The sequence below is a fragment of the Bos javanicus genome, chromosome 11 (genome assembly GCF_032452875.1).
Source record: "Bos javanicus breed banteng chromosome 11, ARS-OSU_banteng_1.0, whole genome shotgun sequence".
NCBI classification, from domain to species: Eukaryota; Metazoa; Chordata; class Mammalia; order Artiodactyla; family Bovidae; genus Bos; species Bos javanicus.
The window spans coordinates 73,244,002-73,270,558 of NC_083878.1; the positions used below are offsets into that span (position 1 = coordinate 73,244,002).

At 38.4% G+C, this 26,557-nt stretch overlaps 1 protein-coding gene and 1 long non-coding RNA gene across 2 annotated transcripts in view; both read right to left on the minus strand.

Moving 5' to 3' along the window:
* Positions 1-26,557, minus strand: part of RAB10 (RAB10, member RAS oncogene family) — a 66,970-nt gene that overhangs the window by 19,250 nt on the left and 21,163 nt on the right. Inside the window, exon 2 of the mRNA XM_061433083.1 lies at positions 905-965. Coding sequence (XP_061289067.1) covers positions 905-965 — 61 coding nt within the window. The remainder of the gene's footprint in view (positions 1-904; positions 966-26,557) is intronic.
* Positions 14,244-26,474, minus strand: LOC133257336 (uncharacterized). Its single transcript, XR_009739502.1, has 2 exons — positions 21,181-26,474; positions 14,244-20,390 (listed from the first exon to the last, which is right to left on the minus strand). It is a non-coding gene; the product is annotated as an uncharacterized LOC133257336 (long non-coding RNA).

Below are 26,557 nucleotides of genomic sequence, written 5' to 3' on the forward strand. Positions count from 1 at the left end.
TTTCACAGATTTATACATATGTCAATGCTTACCAAACTATAATATGGGTGGTTTACTGTATTACTAGTTATACCTCAATAAGACTGTTGGGGGGAGGAGGGGAGAAGGAATAATATACATCTCACAAGTCATTGTGAACACCTAATATTCACTGAAAATACAGATATTATAATTTTAAAGTCTATGATACATACTTGAATGCAAATTTAAAGAATTTTTTTAATACTTCAATGGGTCAAACCCTTCACAAACTAATGAAAATAATGCTAAAGCTTATAAAGATTTATACACACTAAGGAAAACAAATATTTTAGCTTAAGACCCTCTAAACCAAAAAAAAAAAAAAGATTATATTAATTTTTATATGGTGTTCCCGAGCCAAGTATTGTGCTAATGGCATTACATAGATTACTTCGTTTAATCCTTGTAACAATCTTTTAAGATAAATGATATTATCTCCACTTTACATGTGAAGATATAAGGGCCTCACAGTGGTATGTAACTTACCCAAGTTCATACTATAAATGGAAAAGGTAAAACACTCAAGTCAGCTCTCATGGACTCCAAAGTCCATGACAATTTTTTTTAAAACATCACTGAGGTGGGAGGGGGGTTCAGGATGGGGAACACATGTACACCCGTGGCGGGTTCATGTTGATGTATGGCAAAACCAATACAATATTGTAAAGTAATTAGCCTCCAATTAAAATAAATAAATTTATATTTAAAAAATACATAAAATTAAATAAATAAATAAATAAACATCACTGAAAGGTCACCTGACTACTGGCTTGGAAAGGGAAGTCTCCTAGAATTAAACAGTTGACAAGGAAGGATTTCACTGTCTAACGTTCAGGAAACTTGGCATTCTACCACATAAAGTAAGTAAATTAGAATCACTTACCATATCTGTAGCTTGATCTTCTTTCCTTGTAATTCAACTGTTTTGATCTTAAAGTCTATTCCTACAACACAGGGGGAAAAAAAAAGGTAAATTGTATCTATGGCTCTGAATATGGCTATACTAAATTTAATTGGCATAAAAACACGCTTTCAAAATGTCTGGTTCTGGAAATTTACTATGTATGCAATTTTGAGCAAAGTGCCCAATTTAAAACATATGTAAGATCCAAGATAGAAAAGAATTATATAGCTTTTTTACAATTAGGAAATTGAAAGAAAATTTTAATATCTAATATTTTAATGCAAAAGAATAAAAAGATGTTTCCTTATTAGCAAAGAACCATCGCCTTCAATAACTTGCAGAAAAGAGTACTACCAGGGATAAACAGGGTCATTTCATAATGATTAACATGTCAATGAATTAGAAGGCATAAAAATATTATATGTTTATGCATCTAGTAACACAGAGTTTCAAAGTACATGACGCAAAAGTATTATAGATCCCCAAGAACCTGTCTCGCTCTTTTTACCAACTAAATCTTAGCTAAGCCCTTTCAGTTTGTTTGCTGCTGCTGCTGCTAAGTCACTTCAGTCGTGTCCGACTCTTCACGACCCCATGGACTGCAGCCTACCAGGCTCCTCTGTCCATGGGATTTTCCAGGCAAGAGTACTGGAGTGGGGTGCCAATGCCTTCTCCGTTCAATTTGTTCCTACACCCAATCAAAAGGAAAAAAGGGCCATTTGTCTGACATTTATAAACCTCAAACTATGTCTACAGCCTGTATTTTTGTTTCTCTGGGAATTACTGAAAAAAAAAAAAAATCCTAAAAAATCCTAAAATGACCTGGTTGTCAAGACCAACTCTTGACAGGACTGAACAATCCAACTAACCCAATGAAATATAACAAGCAAACAAAAAAGGAAACCTGGAGGAAATGGGGGCAATGCAGAGGAAAAGATATAGTTCCTCCTTTTATCGTCTCAGAACAAGACAGAAGGGAAGGAAGTGGGGAGGAAGGAACAGAAATTCGAACTAGAAAACTCCCGGAAATTAAAAAGGCAGAAATAATATATTCAACAGAAAGGCTGTAAGGGAAAAATGAGATATCCCAGAAAATACAACAAAACGACAAAGAATGGAATATACGTGAGACATGCATGTCAAGGCAGAAGATCAAACCAGAGGCTGACATCTAACTCAAGAAGTTCAAGAAAGGACTTCCCTGGTGGCTCAATGCTAAGAATTCGCCTGCCGACTCAGGAGACACAGGTTCGATCCCTGATCCTGGAAGATTCCACATGCCTCAGAGCAACTAAGCCGGTGCAGTACGATTACTGAGTCTGTGCTCTAGAGCTCAACAGCCACAACTACTGAAGCCCAAGCCCCCTAGAGCCCATGCTCTGCAACAAGAGAAGCTACCACATAGAGAAGCCTGCACACCACAACTAGAGAGTAGCCCTCACTCACCATCACTAGAGAAAAGCCCGCACAGCAACAAAGACCCCATGCAATGACAGAATCAAAGAAACAGAATCAAAGGAATCTGAGACTGAAAGACTCACCAAGCGCCTAGCATAATTAATAAAATAATATCTACACCAAGTTATACCATCATGAAATTCCATGGCTAAAGATAAATTTCAGGAATAATATATACAAAAGCTTGTAGAGAAACAAACTAGGCCATATTAAATAATCAAAAACAACAACTCTGAACAACTCTAGAATCCAGAATACAAAAAGGTAAATAAAAAGTATTTTCAATCTATATCCAGCCAAAATCAAATGAGAGAGTAAAATAAAGGTATCTCCAGACATGAAAGATCTCAAAATATTCAGTTTCCATGTATTTTCTAAAACAGTTATGAGGAGAGGTTGCTTTACCAAGAACAGGAAGAAAAGAAATCCAGCAGAGAGAGTGATGGAGGGAATTCCCTGACAGTCCGATGGTTTAACTACAGTGGCCCAGGTTCAATCCCTGGTCTGGGAACTAAGTTCCTGAAAGCTGCATAGCATGGCCAGAGGAAAAAAAAGACTGATGTAAAGGGCAGTTCAAACTGGCCAAGAGAAGCCACCAGTTCAAAAAAGAATACAGAAAACAACAAGACAAAATGCAGAGAAAGGGTCCAAGAGGTATGCCTCCTAAGATGGAAGGGAATGAAATGGTATGACTGAAATTTAAATGAAAAGAAGAATTCAGAGCGTCTGGTAATTCCGTTGCAGAGTTTGGGATAAAGTATGAATGGTCCCTTGAAATCTAAGCAAATGTAACAATGAAGGGACTGTAAGATACAGTGAAAACAAAAAGCTGTCCAAGAAAGGAAACACAATTATAGTACACTACTTGGCTTAGCAGTTAACTTGTGCTAGAACTAACTATAAGGAGAAGGCAATGGCACCCCACTCAAGCACTCTTGCCTGGAAAATCCCATGGACGGAGGAGCCTGGAAGGCTGCAGTCCATGGGGTAGCTGAGGGTCGGACACGACTGAGCGACTTCACTTTTCACTTTCACGCACTGGAGAAGGAAATGGCAACCCACTCCAGTGTTCTTGCCTGGAGAATCCCAGGGATGGGGGAGCCTGGTGGGCTGCCGTCTATGGGGTCGCGCAGAGTCGGACACAACTGAAGCGACTTAGCAGTAGCAGAACTAACTATTTGAGAAGATAAAGGGAGAGGTGCCAACAATGTCTCATATTATCAGAGAATTTACTTCTCACATTTCATAACAAGAGAAAATTTCTCAAAGTAGCTTTAAAAAAAAAAGTGGAATATGGGGTTGAATACTGGGAAAAGTTAACACACAAGTGAGCATGGGGCAAGGATTTATTGCTGCTGTTGTTGTCTTGAACTACTGTGTAACTTCTAAAACTCTGCAAGTATTTATTACATTAATAGAAATAAAGATTAGGTTAACAGAGGAGGAAGTATGTTTACAATGTTCTCTCTACTGTGCACGCACTCCAACTTGATTACTGAATTTCTAGCACAGCCCCAAGCCACCCCTACTGTCTTATTCCCTCCAGTCTCTTCTAACAGTCACTCTCAAACACAACTTTTACAACTGTGCACTTTTCTAATACCTTTGTCACGCACTTTCCACACCCCCATAGGTTGGAAAAACCTACACTTGAAGACAAAACAGAAAAGTTTTTGATACAATTTGATCAGAGCAGAATTGATAGCTCAGTTGCCAAGGGAAGCTAGGGAAACCTATCATCCTTTAAGATTTTGCCAGGAGGAATCAGATTCTCCTGCAACACTATCATTTCTTAAATTACCACAGACTAGAACAGAATCATAGGGTTTAACTCAACCAGAGATTTCTCTCCAGGTTTTGCTTACGTAAAAACATACTAGAGGAAATCCTCGCTTTTTACAGACTCCTGGGATCCAGTTCAAACGGGTATTTCAATTTACCACAGTCTAGCTCATTTATCAATTTTCAGTTGCTCAGGAAAGTGAGAAAGTATCAGCCAAAACATTTGCTTTAATGATGCTATAGAAGCACCATCCAATGGCAAGAAAAATAACTGCAACTTCTAGTCACTATAAAGAGTAGTTCTCCAAAGCCCGGCTTCTGATGACACATCAATGGTAATCAATGCAAGTAGAAATAACCTATATAATAAACTCCAGACAACAAAAGTTTAACAACTTACAGCTAAATAATCAGTATCTGTGGTTTTTACAAGTGACAATCAATAGTTTCACCACACCAGAAGAGGAAATAAGAATTGCACACCTGTAATCCTTTGAAAGTAGCTTAGTCTGATGTATTTATAAGGCCAAGTCTAGTCATAACCCACTCCAGTACTCTTGCCTGGAAAATCGCATGGACAGAGAAGCCTGGTAGACTACAGTCCATGGGATTGCAAAGAGTTGGACACAACTGAGCGATTCACTTCACTAGTCGTAACAGCACAAATTTTGAAAAGGCTATTTTCCAATATGCACATTAGCTTCCTTCAGATCAGATCAGATCAGATCAGTCGCTCAGTTGTGCCCGACTCTTTGCGACCCCGTGAATCGCAGCACGCCAGGCCTCCCTGTCCATCACCAACTCCCAGAGTTCACTCAGACTCACGTCCATCGAGTCACTGATGCCATCCAGCCATCTCTCATCCTCTGTTGTCCCCTTCTCCTCTTGCCCCCAATCCCTCCCAGCATCAGTCTTTTCCAATGAGTCAACTCTTCGCATGAGGTGGCCAAAGTACTGGAGTTTCAGCTTTAGCATCATTCTTTCCAAAGAAATCCCAGGGCTGATCTCCTTCAGAATGGACTGGTTGGATCTCCAAATGCAAAATGCAGAAAAGTTCCAAGATCCTTTCATTTAATAGAAATAGCTTAGTAAACACTTTGAAAATTTACAACACACTAGGTACTGTTTTAAGCCCTTTGCATGGATATCTCATTAAACCATCAGAACAATTCTAGTCCATACTATTATTTCCATTCTATCAATGGAGAATAAAATAAAAACCAACAGCAGCAGCAAAGGAAAAATCAATTAACACTAATGTTTACTGGATAATTATTAAGTATTCTAAGCATTTCACGTGTAATATTTCATTTAACATTAACAAAAATCCTGATAAAGTACCAACATGCCTATTTTTTAAAAATTTCATTTTGGCCATGTGACACAGGTTTTAGGATCTTAAGTTCCCCAACCAGGCATCGCACCTGGCCCCTGGCAGTAGACTACTAGACTACCACTAGACTACTAGTCCTAACCACTAGACTACCAAGGAATGTCCCTAATATGCCTATTTTACAGAGAAGAAAACTTAACAGTAATTTACTAAAGGTCACAGAATTAACAGATGGTAAAAACCAGGACTCAATTCCATGTCTGTTTGACTCTAGGCCATAAGGCCATACACACTCAACCATTTTTCTATCGAGGGAAAATTCACGTAACATAACATTTACCATTTTAAAGTGAATGATCCAGTATATTCACAATACTGTGTGGCAGAACCTCTATCCAGTTCTAAAACACTTTTATCATCTCAGAAAGAAACTCCATACCCATTAAGCACTGGCTTTCCATTACCCAACCCCAACTCCCCCGGAAACCACCAGTCTGCATCCTATCTCTATAGATTTACCTCTTTTGGGTATTTCATATAAAAGAAAGCACGTAACATGACCTTTTGTGTCTGGCTTCTTTCAGTTAGCATATTTCCAAGGTCCATTCACTTGTCACATGTATCAATACCCCATTACTTTTTATGACTGAATAATATTCCACCACATGCATATAGATCATAAATTGCTTATCCAATCATCTGGTGATGGACATTTGACCACATCCTCCTTTTTGGCCTTGGTAAAGAATACCCAGGAATATGCATGTACATTTGTATATACCAGTACCTCTTTTGAATTCTTTGGGTTATACCTAAGGAGTGGAAGTTCTAGGTCATGTGGTAATTTTAGATTTAACTTTCTAAGGAACCACTGTTTTCCATGGCAGCTGAACCATTTTACATTTCCACCAGCAATGTATGAGCATTCAATTTTTCTACATCCTAAAACTCAACATTCAAAAAACTAAGATCATGGCATCTGGTCTCATCACTTCATGGCAAACAGATGGTAGAAAAATGGAATCAGTGGCAATTTTATTTTCTTGGGCTCCAAAATCACTGCAGATGGTGACTGCAGCCATGAAATTAAAAGACGCTTGCTCCTTGGAAGAAAAGTTATGACAAACCTAGACAGCATTTTAAAAAGCAGAGACATCACTTTGCTGACAAATGTCCATACAGTCAAAGCTATGGTTTTTAAAGTAATCATGTATGGGTGTGAAAGCTGAATTATAAAGGCTGAGCACCAAAAAATTTATGTTTTTGAACTATGTGCTAGAGAAGACCCTTCAGAGTTTCTTGGACAGCAAGGAGATCAAAACCAGTCAATCCTAAAGAAAATCAACCCTGAATATTCATTGGAAGGACTGATGATGAAGCTGAAGATCCAATCCTTTGGTCACTTCATGTGAAGAGCCAACTCACTAGAAAAGACTCTGATGCTGGGAAAGATTGAGGCAGGAGAAGGGGGCAACAGATAAAGAGATGGTTGGATGGCTTCACTGACTCAAGGCACATGAATCTGAGCAAACTCGGGGAAATAGTGAAGGAGAGGGAAGCCTGATGTGCTGCATGGGGTTCATGGGGTTTCAGAGTCAGATACAACTTAGTGAATGAACAACAATTTTTTAAAATGGTTATGCTAGCAATTTATAATACACATTTTTAACTTAGGACAGTCTACCTTCAAACAGTATTATACCACTTCTAGTATTAATACACAAGTACACTTCCTCTTTCTCCTACTGTTGTTTAGTTGCTAAGTCATGTCCGACTCTCTTGCAACCCCACGAACTACAGTCCACCAGGCTCCCCTGTCCATGGGATTTCCCAGGCAATAATACTGGAGTGGGTTGCCATTTTTCTCCATATCTTCCTGACCCAGGGACTGAACACACATCTCCTGCATTGCAGGCAGATTCTTTACCACTGAGCCACCAGGGAAGCACCTTTCTCCTATGACTGGACTATTTAAAAAATGTTTCTCTTCTATGTGTTACACTTCCACATTTCCCTAAATATGAATCCTACAAAATATAAAAAATTTTTGCTTTAAATAGCCAACTGTCTTTGAAAGAAATTAAAATTTAAGAAAAAGGTATTGCATATTTCCCACATATTTATCATTTCTTAATCTCATTCCTTTGTGTAGATGAATTATTTTCTTCAGCCTGAAAAACTTCCTTTAACATTTTTAATAGTTCAAGATTGCTGAAAAGAAATTCTCTCAGCTTTGACTGGAAAGTGCCTTTATTTTGGCTTCATTTTTTAAATATTATTTTTGTTAGGACTGAATTCTAACTTGAAAGGAAAAAACTATGTAATTTTATTGTCTTCTGGCTTACTCTGTTTCTACCACTCTTTCCCCCCATTTTGGGAAAACTGTAGATTTAAGAAACATTTTATTTTGAAATTATTTTACAAAAAAGTTACAATAGCTCAGAGTTTACCTATACGTTTCATGCAGCTTCTTCTAATGTTGATAGTATATGCATCAAAAATAAGGAACACTGGTACAAAGCAATTAATATATAACTACAGTTCTAATCCACCAGTCTTTTCTCTTTTTTTTTAACTGATGTCATTGTATTCCAGGATCCAATCCAGGTTCCCACTCTAAATTTAGCTGTCATGTGTCCCTAGCCTCCTCCAATCTGTGACAGTTACTCAATCTTTTCTTGTCTTTCATGACCTTGACACTTTTGAAGAATACTGGTCAGATTTTAGTAGCAGTCTCCCTCAATTTGGGTTTGTCTGCTGTCTCCTCATAACTGAGTAAAGTTATACATTGTTTTTTATAAGAATGCCACAAAAACAGGACAGATGTAATGTTCTGCCTTTCTTGGTTCATTGTATCAAGAAGTATATATTACGGGTATCTTTTTTCTGTGACATTAACCTTAATAACTTGGTGCGAGTGGTATCCACAGTCTCTCTCACTCTCAGTTTACTGTTTTTCCCTTTGTAATCAATAACTTCTTAGAGAAATTGTAATCAATAGTATCTCTGAGACTATGCCAATGTTTCTCATCACACCTTCACCCACTGACTTTACCTTCTATCCCTGGACTGCCTGTAACAATAATCACTGCAGTATTCGCTTACGAGTGATTTTGCTTCAGTCATTGTTTTATACTTACTAACTGGGATTCTTCACTTACAGTTTGTCCCTTCTACTTACCTATCATTTGTTTGTTGGAACACATACCAATATGGACTAAAGGATGTTTTTATTCTATTGATAATAATGCAATACTAAAATTATTTAATTCCAACTTTAGACATCAGAAGCTCTTTCAAGTTGAGTCTTACATCCTTTTGACAACTCCCATCCTTTTTTGAGCACATCTTTGTTTTCTGGCAGCTCTAGGATCATCTTGGATTTCCTATAATCCAGTTCTGAAATCAGTCAGTTCTTTCATGAGCCCTGGTTCCTTTTGTTGAAAAATTGAATGAAGAGGCCAAGATCTGGGCACTAGATATGCTCACTGCTACTGGCACATCACTGCTTCTTCTAGGCATTTCCACAGGACAGAGAAAACATATTCATGTATGCTAATCCATCTGCATTTCCACAACCATCATAATGCATCTACATTAAAACCATCAGTTTATACTGATATTTCTGATTCCAATTCAACATCAGAGTTCCTTCTAGTCTTCTTCCTTCCTTACCTGTAACCTCTTTAACAATTAGAAACCTGGCTCTCATTATCTAAAATATATTTACTGATATGTTCAATCTTAGTATATAGTTTGACTTGCTAACCCATACCCTTATTAGAAATCAGATATACTAAAATACACACTTACAGTCCTTTTTATCTTTAGTCTTACAATATCAAATCAGAATAGGTACTTTGATTATCTTTTTCTTCCTTCTGTGTGGTTATGTTGCTCATTTGCTGGCTTACATTGTTTAATAACAATCAACATTTGCTGTAATCGTTGTTCTTTTGCAACTATAATATGGTCTTTTTCTCCCCTCTGGCTTCTCTTGAGGTTTTTCTTTGGTTTTTAGCCACTGATGTGTTTCAGTGTGCCTTTGTACTCATCCTTCCTAGTTTTATAAGATCTTCGGGATTAAAGTTTTCGTAGGTATTTGGGAAATTTCTAGCCACTATTTCTTCAAATACTTTTTCTGCAACCACAACATCCCTACCTCCCATCCTGGACTCCAAATGCATATATATGAGACCACCTGATGATAATGTCCCACACGTCACTGAGGCTCTTTTTGCCCCGAGACGTTTCCCCCTGTGCTTCATTTTGGACAGTTCCTATTACCTTACGCTGATTTTTTTCTTCTGCAGTGTCTTTTCTTCTTTTAATCTGCTGTTAAGCCCATCAGCTGAATTTTTCTCTTCCAATACTATGTTTTTCTGTTCTAGAAGTTTTTTACTTGTGACATTTCTCTCATGTTCACGCTTCCTTTCAATTCCTTAACTTAGCTCCATCTTAAAAATTCATCATCTCTGTCACTTCTGGGTCTGTTTCCATCAACTGATTTTTCTCCTAGTTAAGGGTTACATTCTCCTATTTCTTCATAGGTCTAGTAATTCTGGATGAATGCTGAACGTTTTGTATTTATTAATAGATGGATTCCTTAAATGTTGAGATTTGTTCAGCTAGTTGAGAATCAGCTGAATCCTTCTGAGGCCTGTTTTTCAGCACAGTTTTAAGGTGGAGCTTAAGTAGCCTCTTCTCAAGTTATTTTGACTCTATCCTTAAAGACTGCCATTGCTGGGGATTCTCTCAAATGGTTCTGATATTCAACAAAGTCTCTCCATTCTGGCTGGTCAAAACTAGAAATGTCTCCCAACCAAACGTGAAGTCCCAATATTCTAGCAAGTCTCTGGTAATTGTCCTTCCTCTAATAGTTGTTTTTTGCCCAGCCTACAGAGTTCCAGCCAGAGTCAAAGGAACTCCTCTGCATTATCTCTGCATCTCACTGTCCTGTAACTCAATCTTCTATGGTAATCACCCCTGCAAATACCAACCTCCCCAGTCTCTGTATTCTCTGACTTCTATCTCTTTCTCTCAACAAAACTGCCTCACCCTTCTTAGATTCTAACTGGAATCTAGTTTCAGAAACCAAGCCTGGGAGATAGCAGGAGTGAATGTTACATACCTTCTCACAGGGAATGCAGTCCTGCCTAGACTGTTACAAAATATCCAAAAACAGTTGTTTTATGTGTTTTGTTCAGGTTCCTATTTATTTATGGCCAGAGGGCTAATCTGGTACCCATAAATTGCTCTGTAATGTCCCAAAGTAAAAGTTCTCAACAGCTGTATTGTCTTCTAAAGATCAAGCAATCCTTAATCTTTTGGGGGGTATGTTCCAAACCATTTGAGAACCTACTGAAAAATCATGGTTCCTTTGCCTGTGACCTCACACCAATGTGCACACATATGAAATGTGAAGTAGAATCTCAGGGAATTCAAAGCCTCTGCCCAGTACCCGCCCCGCCCCACCCCACCCCACCCCCACTGTGACTGTTTCAGAGGTTGTAACTTACAGTACTAGTGTACTATGCTATCATTCTTTCCAGGTTTAGGGTCAATTTTTATTTACTGAAAACTTGCTAAGGCTGAAATTAAAGTATTTGAGCTAAGGAAGTTTGTTATTTTAAAATCAAAAAAGACACACCATCAGATCACATCAGTCGCTCAGTCGTGTCCGACTCTTTGCGACCCCATGAATCGCAGCACGCCAGGCCTCCCTGTCAATCACCAACTCCCAGAGTTCACCCAGACTCATGCCCATCGAGTCAGTGATGCCATCCAGCCATCTCATCCTCTGTCATCCCCTTCTCCTCCTGCCCCCAATCCCTCCCAGCATCAGAGTCTTTTCCAATGAGTCAACTCTTCGCATGAGGTGGCCAAAGTACTGGAGTTTCAGCTTTAGCATCATTCCTTCCAAAGAAATCCCAGGGCTGATCTCCTTCAGAATGGACTGGTTGGATCTCCTTGCAGTCCAAGGGACTCTCAAGAGTCTTCTCCAACACCACAGTTCAAAAGCATCAATTCTTCGGCGCTCAGCCTTATTCACAGTCCAACTCTCACATCCATACATGACCACAGGAAAAACCATAGCCTTGACTAGACAAACCTTTGTTGGCAAAGTAATGTCTCTGCTCTTGAATATGCTATCTAGGTTGGTCATAGCTTTCCTTCCAAGGAGTAAGCATCTTTTAATTTCATGGCTGCAATCACCATCTGTAGTGATTTTGGAACCCAGAAAAATAAAGTCTGACACTGTTTCCACTGTTTCCCCATCTATTTCCCATGAAGTGGTGGGGCTGGATGCCATGATCTTCGTTTTCTAAATGTTGAGCTTTAAGCCAACTTTTTCACTCTCCACTTTCACTTTCATCAAGAGGCTTTTGAGTTCCTCTTCACTTTCTGCCATAAGGGTGGTGTCATCTGCATATCTGAGGTTATTGAGATTTCTCCCGGCAATCTTGATTCCAGCTTGTGTTTCTTCCAGCCCAGCGTTTCTCATGATGTACTCTGCATAGAAGGTAAATAAACAGGGTGACAATATACAGCCTTGACGAACTCCTTTTCCTATTTGGAACCAGTCTGTTGTTCCATGTCCAGTTCTAACTGTTGCTTCCTGACCTGCATACAAATTTCTCAAGAGGCAGATCAGGTGGTCTGGTATTCCCATCTCTTTCAGAATTTTCCACAGTTTATTGTGATCCACACAGTCAAAGGCTTTGGCATAGTTTGTTATTTTAAAATCAAAGAAGACACACCATAAAAGGAGATTATTACAAAGTTCAAAAACAATCCAGGTATTATTCCTTCTCTACCCATGACAGATAATATTTCTCACATATCTTCATTATGATATATTGGCATTCTGATACTACAGACTAAAGAAACAAAGCTAAAGTAATTTGGATTTTGCACCTGATTTTCTAATTAGCTTTCTTTCATTATATAATTATTAAAAAGAAAACTGTTCTTTATTATCCTAGATCTAGCCAACAGCAATACTGATGCAGAATTACAAACATATACATATTTCACATGCATATTTATTCACCATTCTTCTCTGTTATTAAAAGCTGGCATTCTTCTAGGATACGAGTCCTTAAGAGTACAAGCCAGCTGTCAGGTCACATGTATAGAAACAAAACACCTCAAAAGTCACCTTAGTCCTGTGTACTCACATTAAATACCTGCTGATTTAAGTAATGGAAGGAAATTGAAAGGGTAGAGACACTACTCAAAATTTTGGAGGCACTTTACAGAACGCGGTAGTCTCCAAATTTATCTTCATAAATTCTTATTTCACCACAGCATCAAAAGCTCTTCCTCAACTATCATGATCCTTACAAAACTACTACAATCATATTCTGATGATCCATTAGGTTATACACTACACATCAGGAAGCAAATACAAAAGTGTAAGGCTGACAGTGAACCTGCCTTAGGAATAAAGAAATGAAGCATGGACCAAAGTGATGAAGGATTCAGACAAATGTGTTATCTGACTGCCACACATTAGCTGTGTTGCGTTGGCGGAAACTTTAACCTCTCTAGACCTGTTTCCCCCATCCACAACAGTTATTAAAACTTCCATTGCCAATATGTTATGAGGATTACACAAGGGTTAAATGTGTAAAAAGTCTAGGATGGCACATAAAAAGCCTTCAATTAAGCTTTTCTATTGGTTTTAAACATTTCTTGCAAAGTCAGACAGGACTGAGCAACTAAGCACAGCTACCCAGTTTCATCCTTCTCCGACACTAGTCAGTCAAACTATCCTTTTTGGTCTGCCCTTATCTTACTCTCCTTGATCCAGACCAAACTGTACAGGCAGCAGCAACTCAAGTCAGCAATTTTGTTCTCAACTTCTCCAGAGTTTGCTCACTTATCTTCTACTCCTTCGCTGCATTCTACCTTCCTTCCCCTTTTATGGATATTCACAACTTTTCATGCATTAAAAGTGTTTACAGGGCTTCCCTGATGGTCCAGTGACTGAGATTCTGAGCTCCCAATGCAGGGAGCCCAGGGTTCGATCCTTGGTCAGGGAACTAGATCCCATATGGTGCAACTTCAAGATCCCACAAGCCACAATAAAGACCCAATGGAGCCAAACAAATATACAAAATTTTTAAAGTGTTTCTATATCATTAAAATGAGTTCATATACTATCTTTAAAGGCCATCAAATCTTTAGAATCTAGGACTTGTTGATTAATTGTTTCAAACTTATTAATGCATAATGCTTATTACTCTCTACACAATATCATGACAACTTGTTATTTGGTCAGAATAATGCTTTGCAATGGCACTTGTTTACTCTGTATTAAAGAAAACACAGCCACTTTAAACTCCTGCTTGTTTACTTGACTTCCCCAAATCTTTATGTTCTCCTCCCCTCTAGCTTTCAGATGAGGTGTTTTTTTTTTAATGTTTTCTCTTTCTTGTTCTTAAAATTCAAACCAAAAAAACCTTTCAAGCAACCTCTTCTCTGGCGTTTTTATCAGAGAGACAAAACATCTGCTTAAACAAATTAAATCAGTGCTGATCCACTCAGGATACCACTAGCCAAAGCACAAAACCATTTCATTCCAACAGAGAAGCAGGAGGAGGTGGGTGGGAAGGATCTTCAAATGGTATTAGGCAACAAATGACTTAATGGAGAAGATGAGGACTCTTCCCTACCAGAAAATAAAGGACATTTCTACTTTTGGCACTTAACAATTTAGGAGACACGGCTTGTTAAGAATGATGTGTATGGTGGGGGGCGGGGGCGGGGGGAGATGTACTAGTAAAATTTAAGCATACTGTTCTCTAATTCCTTAGCAATATCCTTAGCAATATTATCTCATCTTGGCATTTTTTTTCTTCTACTCTCCAGGAAGTCTGTACTCTCACACTGCTGCGCATGTAGCTGCTTCAAAATTTAGAACCAGACCTGTCTCTTCAAGACCTCCAAGTCAGTCTCAGTTTCCACTCCCAACAAATGTGGGAGAAGAACCTCTGCCTTTCACCCCAACTTATTATTCTTCCCAGGGGTCCTTGGCTTTTGCTACTAATTTTGTTTTATCTAACATTTATACCTCAACATCCATGCTCTTAACTATGAATGCCATCGCTTCCATTTTTTACTTTAATAAATAAAATCTGTCACTTACAGAATGCTGTGCAAGAAACTGAGGTTCCCTGATAGCTCAGTTAGTAAAGAATCCACCTGCAATGCAGGAGACCCCAGTTTGATTCCTGGGTCGGGAAGATCCACTGGAGAAGGGATAGGCTACCCACTCCAGTATTCTTGGGCTTCCCTTGTGGTTTAGCTGCTAAAGAATCCGCCTGCAATGTGGGAGACCTGGGTTCAATCCCTGGGTTGGGAAGATCCCCTGGAGAAGGGAAATGCTGCCCACTCCAGTAATCTTGCCTGGAGAATTCCACGGACTGCATAGTCCATGGGGTCGCAAAGAGTGCAACATGACTGGAAATTAGTGCAAGAAATTAGAGCAATGGTCCTCCCTTCGCTATAGGGCCAATCATACACTGTTACCAAAGGTGATAGATGACAAAGAAAAGGTGGAAAGACTGAGTCCTCAGGATCCAATCAATATAAACACTACCACTGCTACTACAGCCTTTCACTTTACCATTCCTTTTTTGTGTGTGTGTGTGGCTGTGCTGAGTCTTTGTTGCTGCATGGGCTTTTCTTAGTTGTGGTGAGCAGGGACTACTCTCTGTTGCAGTGCGTGGGCTTCTCATTGCAGTAGCTTCTCTTGCTGCAGAGCATGGACTCTAGGGCACATGGGATTCAGTAGTTGTGACACATCAGCTTAGTTGCTCCACAGCATGTAAGATCTTCCTGGATCACAGGTCGAACCCGTGTCTCCTGTGCTGGCAGGTACATTCTTTACCACTGAGCCACCAGGAAAGTCCTTACTGTCCCCTTTTAAAGCCCCAAAGTAGTATGCATGTTTTTTGGCCTTTAAGTCACTTTCCTTCAAATCTCTTGAAGAAATGTTGCTTTGCTCTCTCACAGAGGCATTACTTCTGGGACACTGCTATTTCTCTATAGGTTTGTAGGACTCCACAAACCATCTCTCGAACAATGCTAATGTAAGAACCAAAAAGACAACCCACGTAAACCCCTTAGTACAGTTTCAAGCATGTTAGCTAGCCTAAGTGTTAGATCGTATTACTTTTATTACAGACAAGAAATGAAGGCCAAGAGATGAAGTCATTTGCCTATTTTAAAAAATTCATTGTTAACCAAGCTATTTTTCTGTCTCCAGTATAAAGTTATGTCTACTATTATACTGGGCTTCCCTGGTGGCTCTGACAGTAAAAAATCCACCTGCAATGCTGGAGACCTGGGTTTGACCCCTGAGTTGGGAAGATCCCCTGGAGGAGGGCATGGCAACCCACTCTCTCTTGCCTGGAGAATCCCCAGGCACAGAGGAGCCTGGCGGGCTATAGTCCACGGGGTCGAAAAGAGTCATACAGTCAACTAGGCACAGCACAGCACTTCTATACTACCAAAAGATTACTACAGAGCAGAACAAAGGAAGTATTTAAGTTTATAGTCTCTGGAATTTAAAAATCCAAGGATTCATTCAGTCATTCAACTCAATCTCTCCATTCCATAACTTTTATCAATTGCTCTTTCTTCTTCTCTTTGTGCTATGCTACAAAATGATGACGACAGGCACAAATCTAAGAAGTTCAAGCCCACTTCTAACTCATACTGGTTTATATCAACCTCCCATTAATTGGTTATCTTGGTTATCTTTCACTGCAAGCATAGAACAAATAAGGAATTGTTTTTCTATTTAGAGGGCTCCCAAGACTGCTAAAAACAAAGCACTCTACTTCTAAACTGTTAAAATTAACCATTTCTAAATCAAATAGAGTAACAATTATATAACAATATAGAAAGCATTAATTCCAAATTGCCTGAAAGGAGCACCCTCTTACTTGCCCTTTACATTTCCTAAAACATTCCACATGCTGCAGAGTGATTCCATGCACGCCCACAGAAGTCTTCCTTACCTAGATTTCAAGTCACAAGGTTGTAAAAAGCTAGATATAACATGAAAATACTAATAAATAGAGAACTTACTATCATCTACCTCTCAGCCATCACATGGACATCTTTATTATGTCTCTTACTATATGTTCCAATAATACAGTGTAAATTTAGTTATAAACAGAGACTGGAAATCCAGTAAAAGGTGCACTGTGATGACAGGGAAGGAGTTCCCTGGTGGCACAGTAGATAGGAATCTGCCTGCCACTACAGAGGACAAGGTTTCAATCTCTGGACCGGGAAGACTACAGATGCCATGGAGCAACTAAGCCCACACTCCACAGCTGATGAGCCCAGGCACTCTGGGGCCCACGAGCTGCAACTGAGCCTGTGGTGCTGCAACAACTGAACTCCATGTGCCCTAGAGCTGCACACAGCAACCACTAGGCCTGCGCACCTAGAGCCTGGGCCACACAACAAGAGAAGCCATGGTGAGAAGCCCACACTTCACAACAAAAACCCAGCACAAACAAAAATAATAAAATTTTAAAAATGATAGGGAAGAACTGCTAAGTCACTGACAAAGGAATAGATAGTTAACTGATAAACAGATAAGCAGAAGTGGGCCTAAAATTAAAATTATATGAACAAAGGGTTAAGAGAGTCTCTTGAAGAAACAAGTAAGACTATTAAACATGTTTTTAATGACTTTCAATGTTCATACTATAAAAGTCAAAAGATTCAAGGATTTTATTTACATAATTTTATCAGAAAAAGTATGCCAACCTTTCCAACATTAGATTCCTTCTCTCAATGCCAAAAAGTAACCAAGAATTACTTATCTAAATTTTGTCAAATACAAGACAAAACAAACTAGGTTTCATTAAGTTTTAATTCCATTTCTCAACAATTTCCCAACATTTCTGGGTTTTCCATTATCTGCTAGGAAATTTTACTGTTTTGAATGGATTCCCTTTAAGTGACTTTTCCCAATATCATTATTTCATACAGTATCCTACCATTTGACTTTTCATTTTGTGTCAGTCTGTCCTACTAGATTACAAATTGAGCTAGGATGGACCACAGAGGCAATGAAGAGGTACACACCACTAGTACTCAAACTTTTTGTTCTGAGGACCCCTTGTAACTTCTAAATTACTCAAAAAGCCCAATGAGCTTTTATGTGGATTATATAAATTTATAGTTACCATATCAGAAATTAAAACTAAGAGAATTTTTAATTATTAATGCAAGAAATGGAGCTTCCCTGATAGCTCAGTTGTTAAAGAATCCACCTGCAATCAGGAGACCCCAGTTTGATTCCTGGGTGGGGAAGATCCGCTGGAGAAGGGATAGGCTACCCACTCCAGTATTGGGCCTCCCTGGTGGCTCAGCTGGTCAAGAATCCGCCTGCAACGCCCATGACCTGGGTTCAGTCCCTGGGTTGGAAAGATCCCCTGGAGAAGGGACAACTACCCACCCACTCCAGTAATCTTGCCTGGAGAATTCCATGGACTGTATAGTCCATGAGGTCGCAAAGAGTCAGACACAACTGAGCGACTTTCACTTTCAACGTATTTTAAAATATATAAACCCATAAATATATTTACGAAAAATAATTATATTCTCCAAAACAAAAACAGCGAGAAGAGTGGCATGATTTTACAGGTGTGTAACTTTAATGTCCAGCTTAATAGTCCACAATTTTCATATCTACTTCAGCATTCAGTCTGTTGCAATTCACTGCTTTGACTGAAACATATGAGGAATATGAAGTATAGAAGAAAGCCTAGATGGATGAAGATATGTAGTTGGAAAAGGAGGACTATTTTAAGAGCTTATTCAGATAATCCTAAATATTCTTTGACATAAGAAAACTCACCAAGCTGTACTTTTTAAAGATTAGTTGCAATGTGGAACCTAAAATCATAATGAATTTTTCATATTCTATTACATTAAATTCATCAGTTACTTTACACTCTTAGTGGATCTTTTTATCCTTGCATGATTTTATAACATCATTTGGAAAACATTAGTTCACTAAGCTACACAATCCTTCCAAATGCTGACACATCTCATTACACAATATGAAAAAAATTATTTGCTAATATTAACATGGACCTCATCAAGAGAATCTCGAAGAATTGGAAAGCTGTCAAGTTCATGGAAGCAGACCCAAGTTTTCCAAAATTCTAATTTTCATTTAAAAGCATAAATTTTTCGTTGGCAACAAATACTGTCATTTCATTCATTTGAAAAAGTGTCTGCCAAATACTCAAGTCTGAATAACCACAGGATGCCAGTTGTTCTTTCAAGGATAAATGGAGTTTCTCAAAAAAAAAAAAAAAAGTGGCCAATTTAAACAATTTCACAAGTGCTTTTCCTTGAAACAGCCATCACGGTTACAGAATGAGGCAGAAGTATTTTATATTTACTTCCCATTTTGCGCTCATGGATCAAGATACCTAAAATTTCTTTTGGCTTCATCAAGGACATTCTTAGTGAAATTAAGCTTTGTTTTCTCCTGTGAGTCCATGGTGGTGAAGAACACAATACTAACAAGTCCAGCTTGGTGCCACTGTCCTGATTCACACAAAGACCAGCGATTTCATATAAAATGATAAACTTTACAATTTACCACAATGAAAAATGGCAAATAACATCTTGGAATTAATATGAAAATAGTTTTGACTTTCTGGTCAAAAAAGATCCACAGGTGGGGTCTGAGAAGATCCAAATTTTGAGAACCACAGAGGTAGATGAATATACGTTGATAGTCTACATGCTATAAGATGTTAGATAGCTTTCATTATGTATTTTATTTGCGCCTTCCAATATTCTTGCAAGATTTTTTTTTTCTTAACAGATGAGGAAATTTAGGTGGAGTCAAAAAAACAAATCCAAATGTTTCTAATTGCAAAGCTTTCTATTTCCATGTTTAAGACCTGGCTCTGATATAGCTGACACATTATCAAGGTCATTTAACTTTGCTTCACACACATGAAATGTAATAGTAACCTACCTTGCCCTCTTCAGAACTGCACAAGGCTCATAAGAAGGAAAGTAGGAGTACTCCAAAAATTTTGCTGAACTATATTAAGTATTATGAAATAAAAATCAATTCCAAAAAGGAAAAAAAAATCCAGGAAGTTCAAAAAGAGGTACAGTCACTCCATTAAGTAACTGTGAAAATGTAATGATTTTTAAAATGGTTTAAAACACACACACACACAGATAAAACCAGACTTAATAAATGTTTTGCTCAGATCACAAGTTCATGATTTAATCTATTCCCCACCATGTCTACTGCACTCTAGCCTACAAACAAGCTCAAATTTCTCAACTTTCCAGAAGAGCCAAAAGATTTTGTGAAAAGGCCAGAAGTCAAACAGAAAAAAAGAAACTTAAAGCTGAGAAACACAAACTTCCATGGTAAAGCTGACATAAAAAGTTTCAAATCCAAGGAGCCCAATCATTAAAATCAAGAAGCTCTCAGAGTATTTATAGCTGCCCATCCTTCATGGTTCAATATAACAGGCAATCAAAAATAAGGAGAAATCAAAGACTAACACACATGGAAATATAATGCTCCAAAACCAAGACTGTTACCGATTTTTAAACATCTTGCTACCTAAGACATTAATATCTTCAACATATGCCTCAAAAGTTTAAATTATAGGAAAACATAAATCTGAAATGCCAGAACACTGTAATCCAACAGTTTCAAAGACAGTTAGGATTATCTTTTTTAAATACAAAGGCCAACATGCAGTTTACTGACATCGACTAGACAGGTGCTTGCTACTGGTGACAGGACCATTAGCTTTAATCACAGTTTAAAGCCAATTTGGGGGCCATAAAAATTTCAAAGCATCTCGATGTCTAGAGAGGAAAAAGAGGCTGCCATTAGACACTAAGAATGCATTAACAGCTCTAATTAAAATATATATATATATATGAAATTATAGATGTAACAGGCATAAGGCAAATCAGAAATTCTTAAATTTAAAATACAAAGAGGTGCCTCAGTAGTCCCGTCCCCTAGCTACAGTGTACTGTATTCTCTCTCAACAATGAATCATCTGTGTGGAATGATACACTAACTGCTCTGCAAAAAACCTTTTTATTAAAAGACAATAAATAAAACATACAACAACTCTTTCTTTTCTCTAACTTCTACCAAAGAGGTATGAGATATCTTTAAGTTTGTTTAACTGGCTTTAATTAAGCCTTGCCCACAGAGTCTGAGAAAATGACTCAGCAAGACGCAGCCCATATGTTAACTAGAGTTAAGTGATTAACACAATTAAGTTAAACACACATTTCTCTAACATGCCCAATTTACAGATAAAGAGGCTCAAAGGTTAAATTACTTGCTTAAGCTCACAAAGCAAATTAACCATGATGAGAATTCTGTCCCCTGGCTCAGTATCTTTCACATGTATTTGAGCACTAAAAGATCACTTCTCAAAAACTAAAGGCTCAGTGTCACAGTCACCAACAGGCACTTTCATAAATACTTTCTTACGATCCTTGAACATTACTCAGTATACAAGTAAGAATTTAAATACACCTTTGATAAGTCTTCACTAGAAAAGTTCAACTCTAATCCATTCTGCATGGTCTGGACCAACCACCATTTAAAAATTTTAATCTTAACCATGTCACATACCTGCTTAGACTTTCAGTGTAATTCAAATTGTTAGTATGGACTACCGGACTCTGGATGATCAGGCCAGCACCTCTGCTTCAACAGCTACTGCTTCTGCTCGCCTTACCTGACTCACCCCTGCAGCATACGCCTTTCAGTTCTTTGAACTAGATAAGCTGTTTTACTCACCAAGGACCTTTCCCTGACTATATCCTCTGTTGAAAAATTTCTTCCTTCTCTCCTCATTCTCCTAACTTCAAATAGTATCTCAGATAGCATCATAAATTCCAGTTCCTCAGGACAGAATTCCATGAGCCACCTCCCCATTCCCTGATTCATTCTGATTTCACAATATATTTTCTATTCATAGTAACTATCTAATTAGAGAAATATTCTGGTTGATGTTTCTGTTTGATGCATGTGTATCACCCTCACCAACCTACTACAAGCATGGTGATCACTAAGTCTGTTTGACCAGAAGAGTCTTCATTTGCGATGTTTCCCAAAATGTTGTGTTCCAATTTACTGTCTCAGACTCCACATTTTAAACAAAGACGCATTAAAGTAAGTGGAGAGTTTGGCAGACTGGTAACTAATTTCTGCCAAGGTTCTACCAAGTAGTTATGTGAGGCACATGTTCAGTGCAAACAGTTATCACTTTTTAACACATGGTTACATCTAAAAAGATGACCAGAGATAACCTGTTGCTCTTTTCCAACCCTTTACAAATTTAAAACAACTGACATTTCCCTTTCTAACATAGCAAGCTGATATCAAGCGTAATAAAAGGCAGCCAGCCAGTTCCCTCTGATTTTTTGGGTTTTTTTGACTTCCTATGCAGCTTGTGACGGAGAAGGCAATGGCATCCCACTCCAGTACTCCTGCCTGGAAAATCCCATGGATGGAGGAGCCTGGTAGGCTGCAGTCCATGGGGTCGCTAAGAGTCGGACACGACTGAACGACTTCACTTTCACTTTTCACTTTCATGCATTGGAGAAGGAAATGGCAACCCACTCCAGTGTTCTTGCCTGGAGAGTCCCAGGGACAGGGGAGCCTGGTGGGCTGCTGTCTCTGGGGTCGCACAGAATCGGACACGACTGAAGTGACTTAGCATAGCAGCTTGTGAGATCTTAGTTCCCAGAACAAGGACTGCACCCTGGGCCACTGCAGTTACCAAAGGATCGCCAGGGAAGTCCCCAGTTCCCTCTGGTTTTAACAGATGCTGGAAAGAGAACGTTTGAAGCTGCTGCCTCGAAATGCAGTAAGTTATCAGGTCACCAGTCAGTGCAATAAATGGGAAAATTACTGGGTTGGTCAAGAAGTTCCTTTGGCTTTTAAGTAAAAATAAAAGACATTTTTCATATTCACCAAGAACGTTATTGAACAACATATTCCGTTTTGTTTCAGCACCTGCCATTTTCCAGGCAACTTTATAATTCCATCTTCCCCAAGCTTTTTATCTTTTTGAGCAAAGAACTCTTTCAGGTATGTTTTACAATCTTCAGGGAATTGAAATTTGTTCCACTAAGAGAACTCTGTAAAGACCGAAGTAAATGGAAATCCAAAAGTGCAATGTCTGGAGAATATGGCAGATGAATCAACTTTCCAGCCAAGCTATAACAGTTTTTGCCTGGTCATCCAAGAAACCTGCAGTCTTGCATTATCTGATGGAAGAGTAGGTGTTTTCTGTTGAATATTTCCTGACGTTTTTAGTTGAGTGCTGCTTTCAGGTGGTGTAGATGGGAGGAGTACCTGTTGGAACAAATCTGATGGTCTTCCAGAAGGAGATATAATAGAAGACTCCCTTCCAATCATACCAAGTACACAACATCACTTCTTTGGATGAAGACCAGCCTTGGTGTGATCCGTTTATGTCACTTGCCCTACTGGTCTCTTCTGTTCCACATTATTACATAGAATCCACTTGTCATGAACCATCACAATATGTTTTAAAAATGGAACAGTTTCATTACATTTAAGTAGAGAATCACATGTAGAAATATAGTCAAAAAAGGTTTTTTACTCGTAACTTACGTGGAACCCAAACATCAAAATGACTAACGTAATCAAGATGATGCAAATGATCTTCAACACTTGATTTGGCTATTCTGAGTATGTTGGTCTACCTCCCCGTATGGCTTAATGTAAATTGTTCTCAATTAATGTCTCGATTTGCTCACTATCAACTTCAATTGGTCTACCCAACAGTGGAGCATTGTCCAGCAACAAATCTCCAGCACTATACTTTGCAAACCACCTTTGACAGGTTGTCACAGCACGTTCTCCACACACTGCACAAATCTTTTCTGCCTTTCAGTTCCATTGTTACCTTTCTTGAAATAATAAAGTATAATACACTGAAAATGCTTTTTCTTCCATCCTCAGTATTGGTTACACAAAAATTCACCAATTTTCTAAGTTGGTTTTTTTAATGCACACTGATGTGACAGCTATCACAACAGAATCTATCTAAATTGTTTCAAATAAAGTTAAAGACAACTAAGTGCTACTAGAGCCATCTTATGGAAAAAAACTGAAGAAATTTTTTGGCTAACCTAATATATATGTATGTGAAATTATTTTAAAAAGTATTCATAATAAAAATGCTTTCACTATGATAATTTTATCATTATACAGTTTATATCTACAACCAAACTATATTCTACAGTAAGCCCTTTAAGCAGCAACTCAGAAAAAGTTCATGTTTAAAGTGTTAATACTGACAAAAAGTAACAAGTCTGAAGCATCATCAGCATTTAATTCAAAAGACAATAGTTACTTAAGACTGTGTCCAAAGAGGACAAGAACAAATGAAGCTACAAAAGATTTTTGTGAAGCATAGTTTAGGTCAAATGAGAGTTCCTCTAAATTTTCGTTTTTTTCAATTTCTTTTCACTCAAAAACTTTTAATGAGTCAATAATCATTAATCTGTTGGCTTCATTAGCAGAATAACTTGACAAAAAGATAGTCATGTTTCAAATAGGAAAATCATCACCCCATTAATGGCGTGTTTTCCTTCATCCAATTTATGGAATCAAAATTAAGCTTTCAGCACCTAATACCACAATTTGAAAATTACATGTAAGAGGACAGTTACACAAACACCATGGCAAAATGGTTATTTATACTTCTATAAATTTTAAAAATATTTTCAGAGTCCCAGGGTCATTACAAGTGCTATCTAAAAACACCAAGTAAGCCTTTCTGTGGGCAACAAACAGGAACAGAAAACACTTGAAGGCACATGATAAAAGACTGGGGACTTTCTAAGGAGGTTTTGTTTCACAACTGGACTCAACATGAAACCATGAGAATAAGAACTTGAGGGACTACTGGTTGTACCATACTTCCATTTACCAGGTACACCTCCCCCTATAAAGTTTTGTGGCTAAGTATTAAGAATAAAGCTTTGGGGAACTTCCCTGATGGTCCAGTGGTTAAGAATCCACCTTCCAATGCAGGGGACACAGGTTTGGTCCCTGGTTGGGGAACGGAGATCCCACAAGCCACATGGTACAGTCATAATAATAATATAAAAAGAAATGAGAAAAAGATGAACATTTTCGTCAACCCAAAATGTTAACAACTGATTCATTCATGGATCAAACCAACAAGTAAAATGCTATTAAAAAAATAAGATAGACCCCAGTCTCATAGCACAGTCCTTACCCATGATGTGTTAATTACAAAGAGGGAAAATATCTTTAGTGGATAAACCCGGCAGATTCCATCTTACCCAAGGGCTCACACTTAGCATCTCCAATAACAGGACAAAATAACATTATGCACTGAGATGTGATGCAATGAGAAAGACACATCACCTAAGCAGCATTTTTGCCAAAATGTTTAATTCTAATCATGAGGAAAAAATAAAAAGATTTTCACTCAGTCATGTCTGACTCTGTATGACCCCATGGACCATAGCCCGCCAGGCTCCTGTCCATGGAATTCTCCAGGCAAGAATTACTGGAGTGGGTTGCCATTTCCTTCTTCAGGGGATCTTCCCAACCCAAGGGTCTCCTGCATTGCAAGCGGACTCTTTACCATCTGAGCCACCAAGGAAGCAAATCCAAAATGTGAGCCATTTTCTTAATAAAATATTTAAGACATAAAATATTTAAGACATATTCATACAAAAAGGTCAATGTCAGGATCTGATTTGCTCTAGATTAAAAAAAGCAGAGACAGGACAACTAAATTCATAATCCTGAATTGGACTCTGGACACCTCCACCACCAGCCACCCCCCAGTCAAAGAGGCAAAACCTTGAGGAAATATGAATAAGAGCAAAAAAGAGTCGGACCCAGCTGACAACTAAACAACAACAAATATTAAATTTCTTGAGTGTAATTATGATATTGTAGTTATATAAGAGAACATTCTTGTTTTGAGGGGATACATACTGGAGTATTTAGGGATGAAGTAACATGATATCTGCAGCTTACTTTCAAATTCTCAAATGGTCTAGCAAAAAAATAAAAAATACAAATAGTATGAGTGCACAAATGCAGCAAAATGTTAATAATCAGAAAATCTACATGAAGGATATATATGTGAATAGTCACATTACCTTTTCAAATTTTCAACGCATTTGAAAATTTTCAAAGTAAAAAGCTGGAAGGGGAAAAAGACATAAGGAAGAAACTGTCCCTTTTCCTCTGGATGATGTTATGACTCAGTATGTCTGGAGCCTAAACTGCTGCAGTTACCTCCACGCTGAGACAGCTGGCTGGAGGACAAACTGAGTGGCAGGATGCAAGAGAACGTGGGTTCTTGGTGAGGTTTCGTTGTGCTGTTGTGCAGTCACTAAGTCTTGTCTGACTTTGCAACCTCATGGACTGCAGCATGCCAGGCTTCCCTGTCCTTCACTATCTCCTAGAGTTTGCTCAAATTCATGCCCATTGAATCGGTGATGCAAGCTAACCATCTCATCCTCCGCTGCCCCTTCTCCTCCTGCCCTCAATCTTTCCCAGCATCAGTCTTTTCCAGTGAGTCAGCTCTTCACATCAGGTGGCCAAAGGATTGGTGCTTCAGCATCAGTCCTTCCAACGAATATTCAGGGTTGATTTCCTTTAGGATTGACTGGTTTGATCTCCTTGCAGTAGGACTCTTCAAGAGGCTTCTCCAACACCACGGTTTGAAAGCATCTAATTCTTCAGCACTCAGCCTTCTTTAGGGTCCAACTCTCACATCTGTACAGGACTACTGGAAAAACCACAGCTTTGACTATACAGACCTTCGTCAGCAAAGTGATGTCTCTGCTTTTTAATATGATGTCTAGGTTTGTCATAGCTTTCCTTCCAAGGAGCAAGGGTCTTTTGATAATCATGGCTACAGTCACTGTCCATAGTGATTTTGGAGCCCAAGAAAATAAAATCTGTCACTGTTTTCCACTTT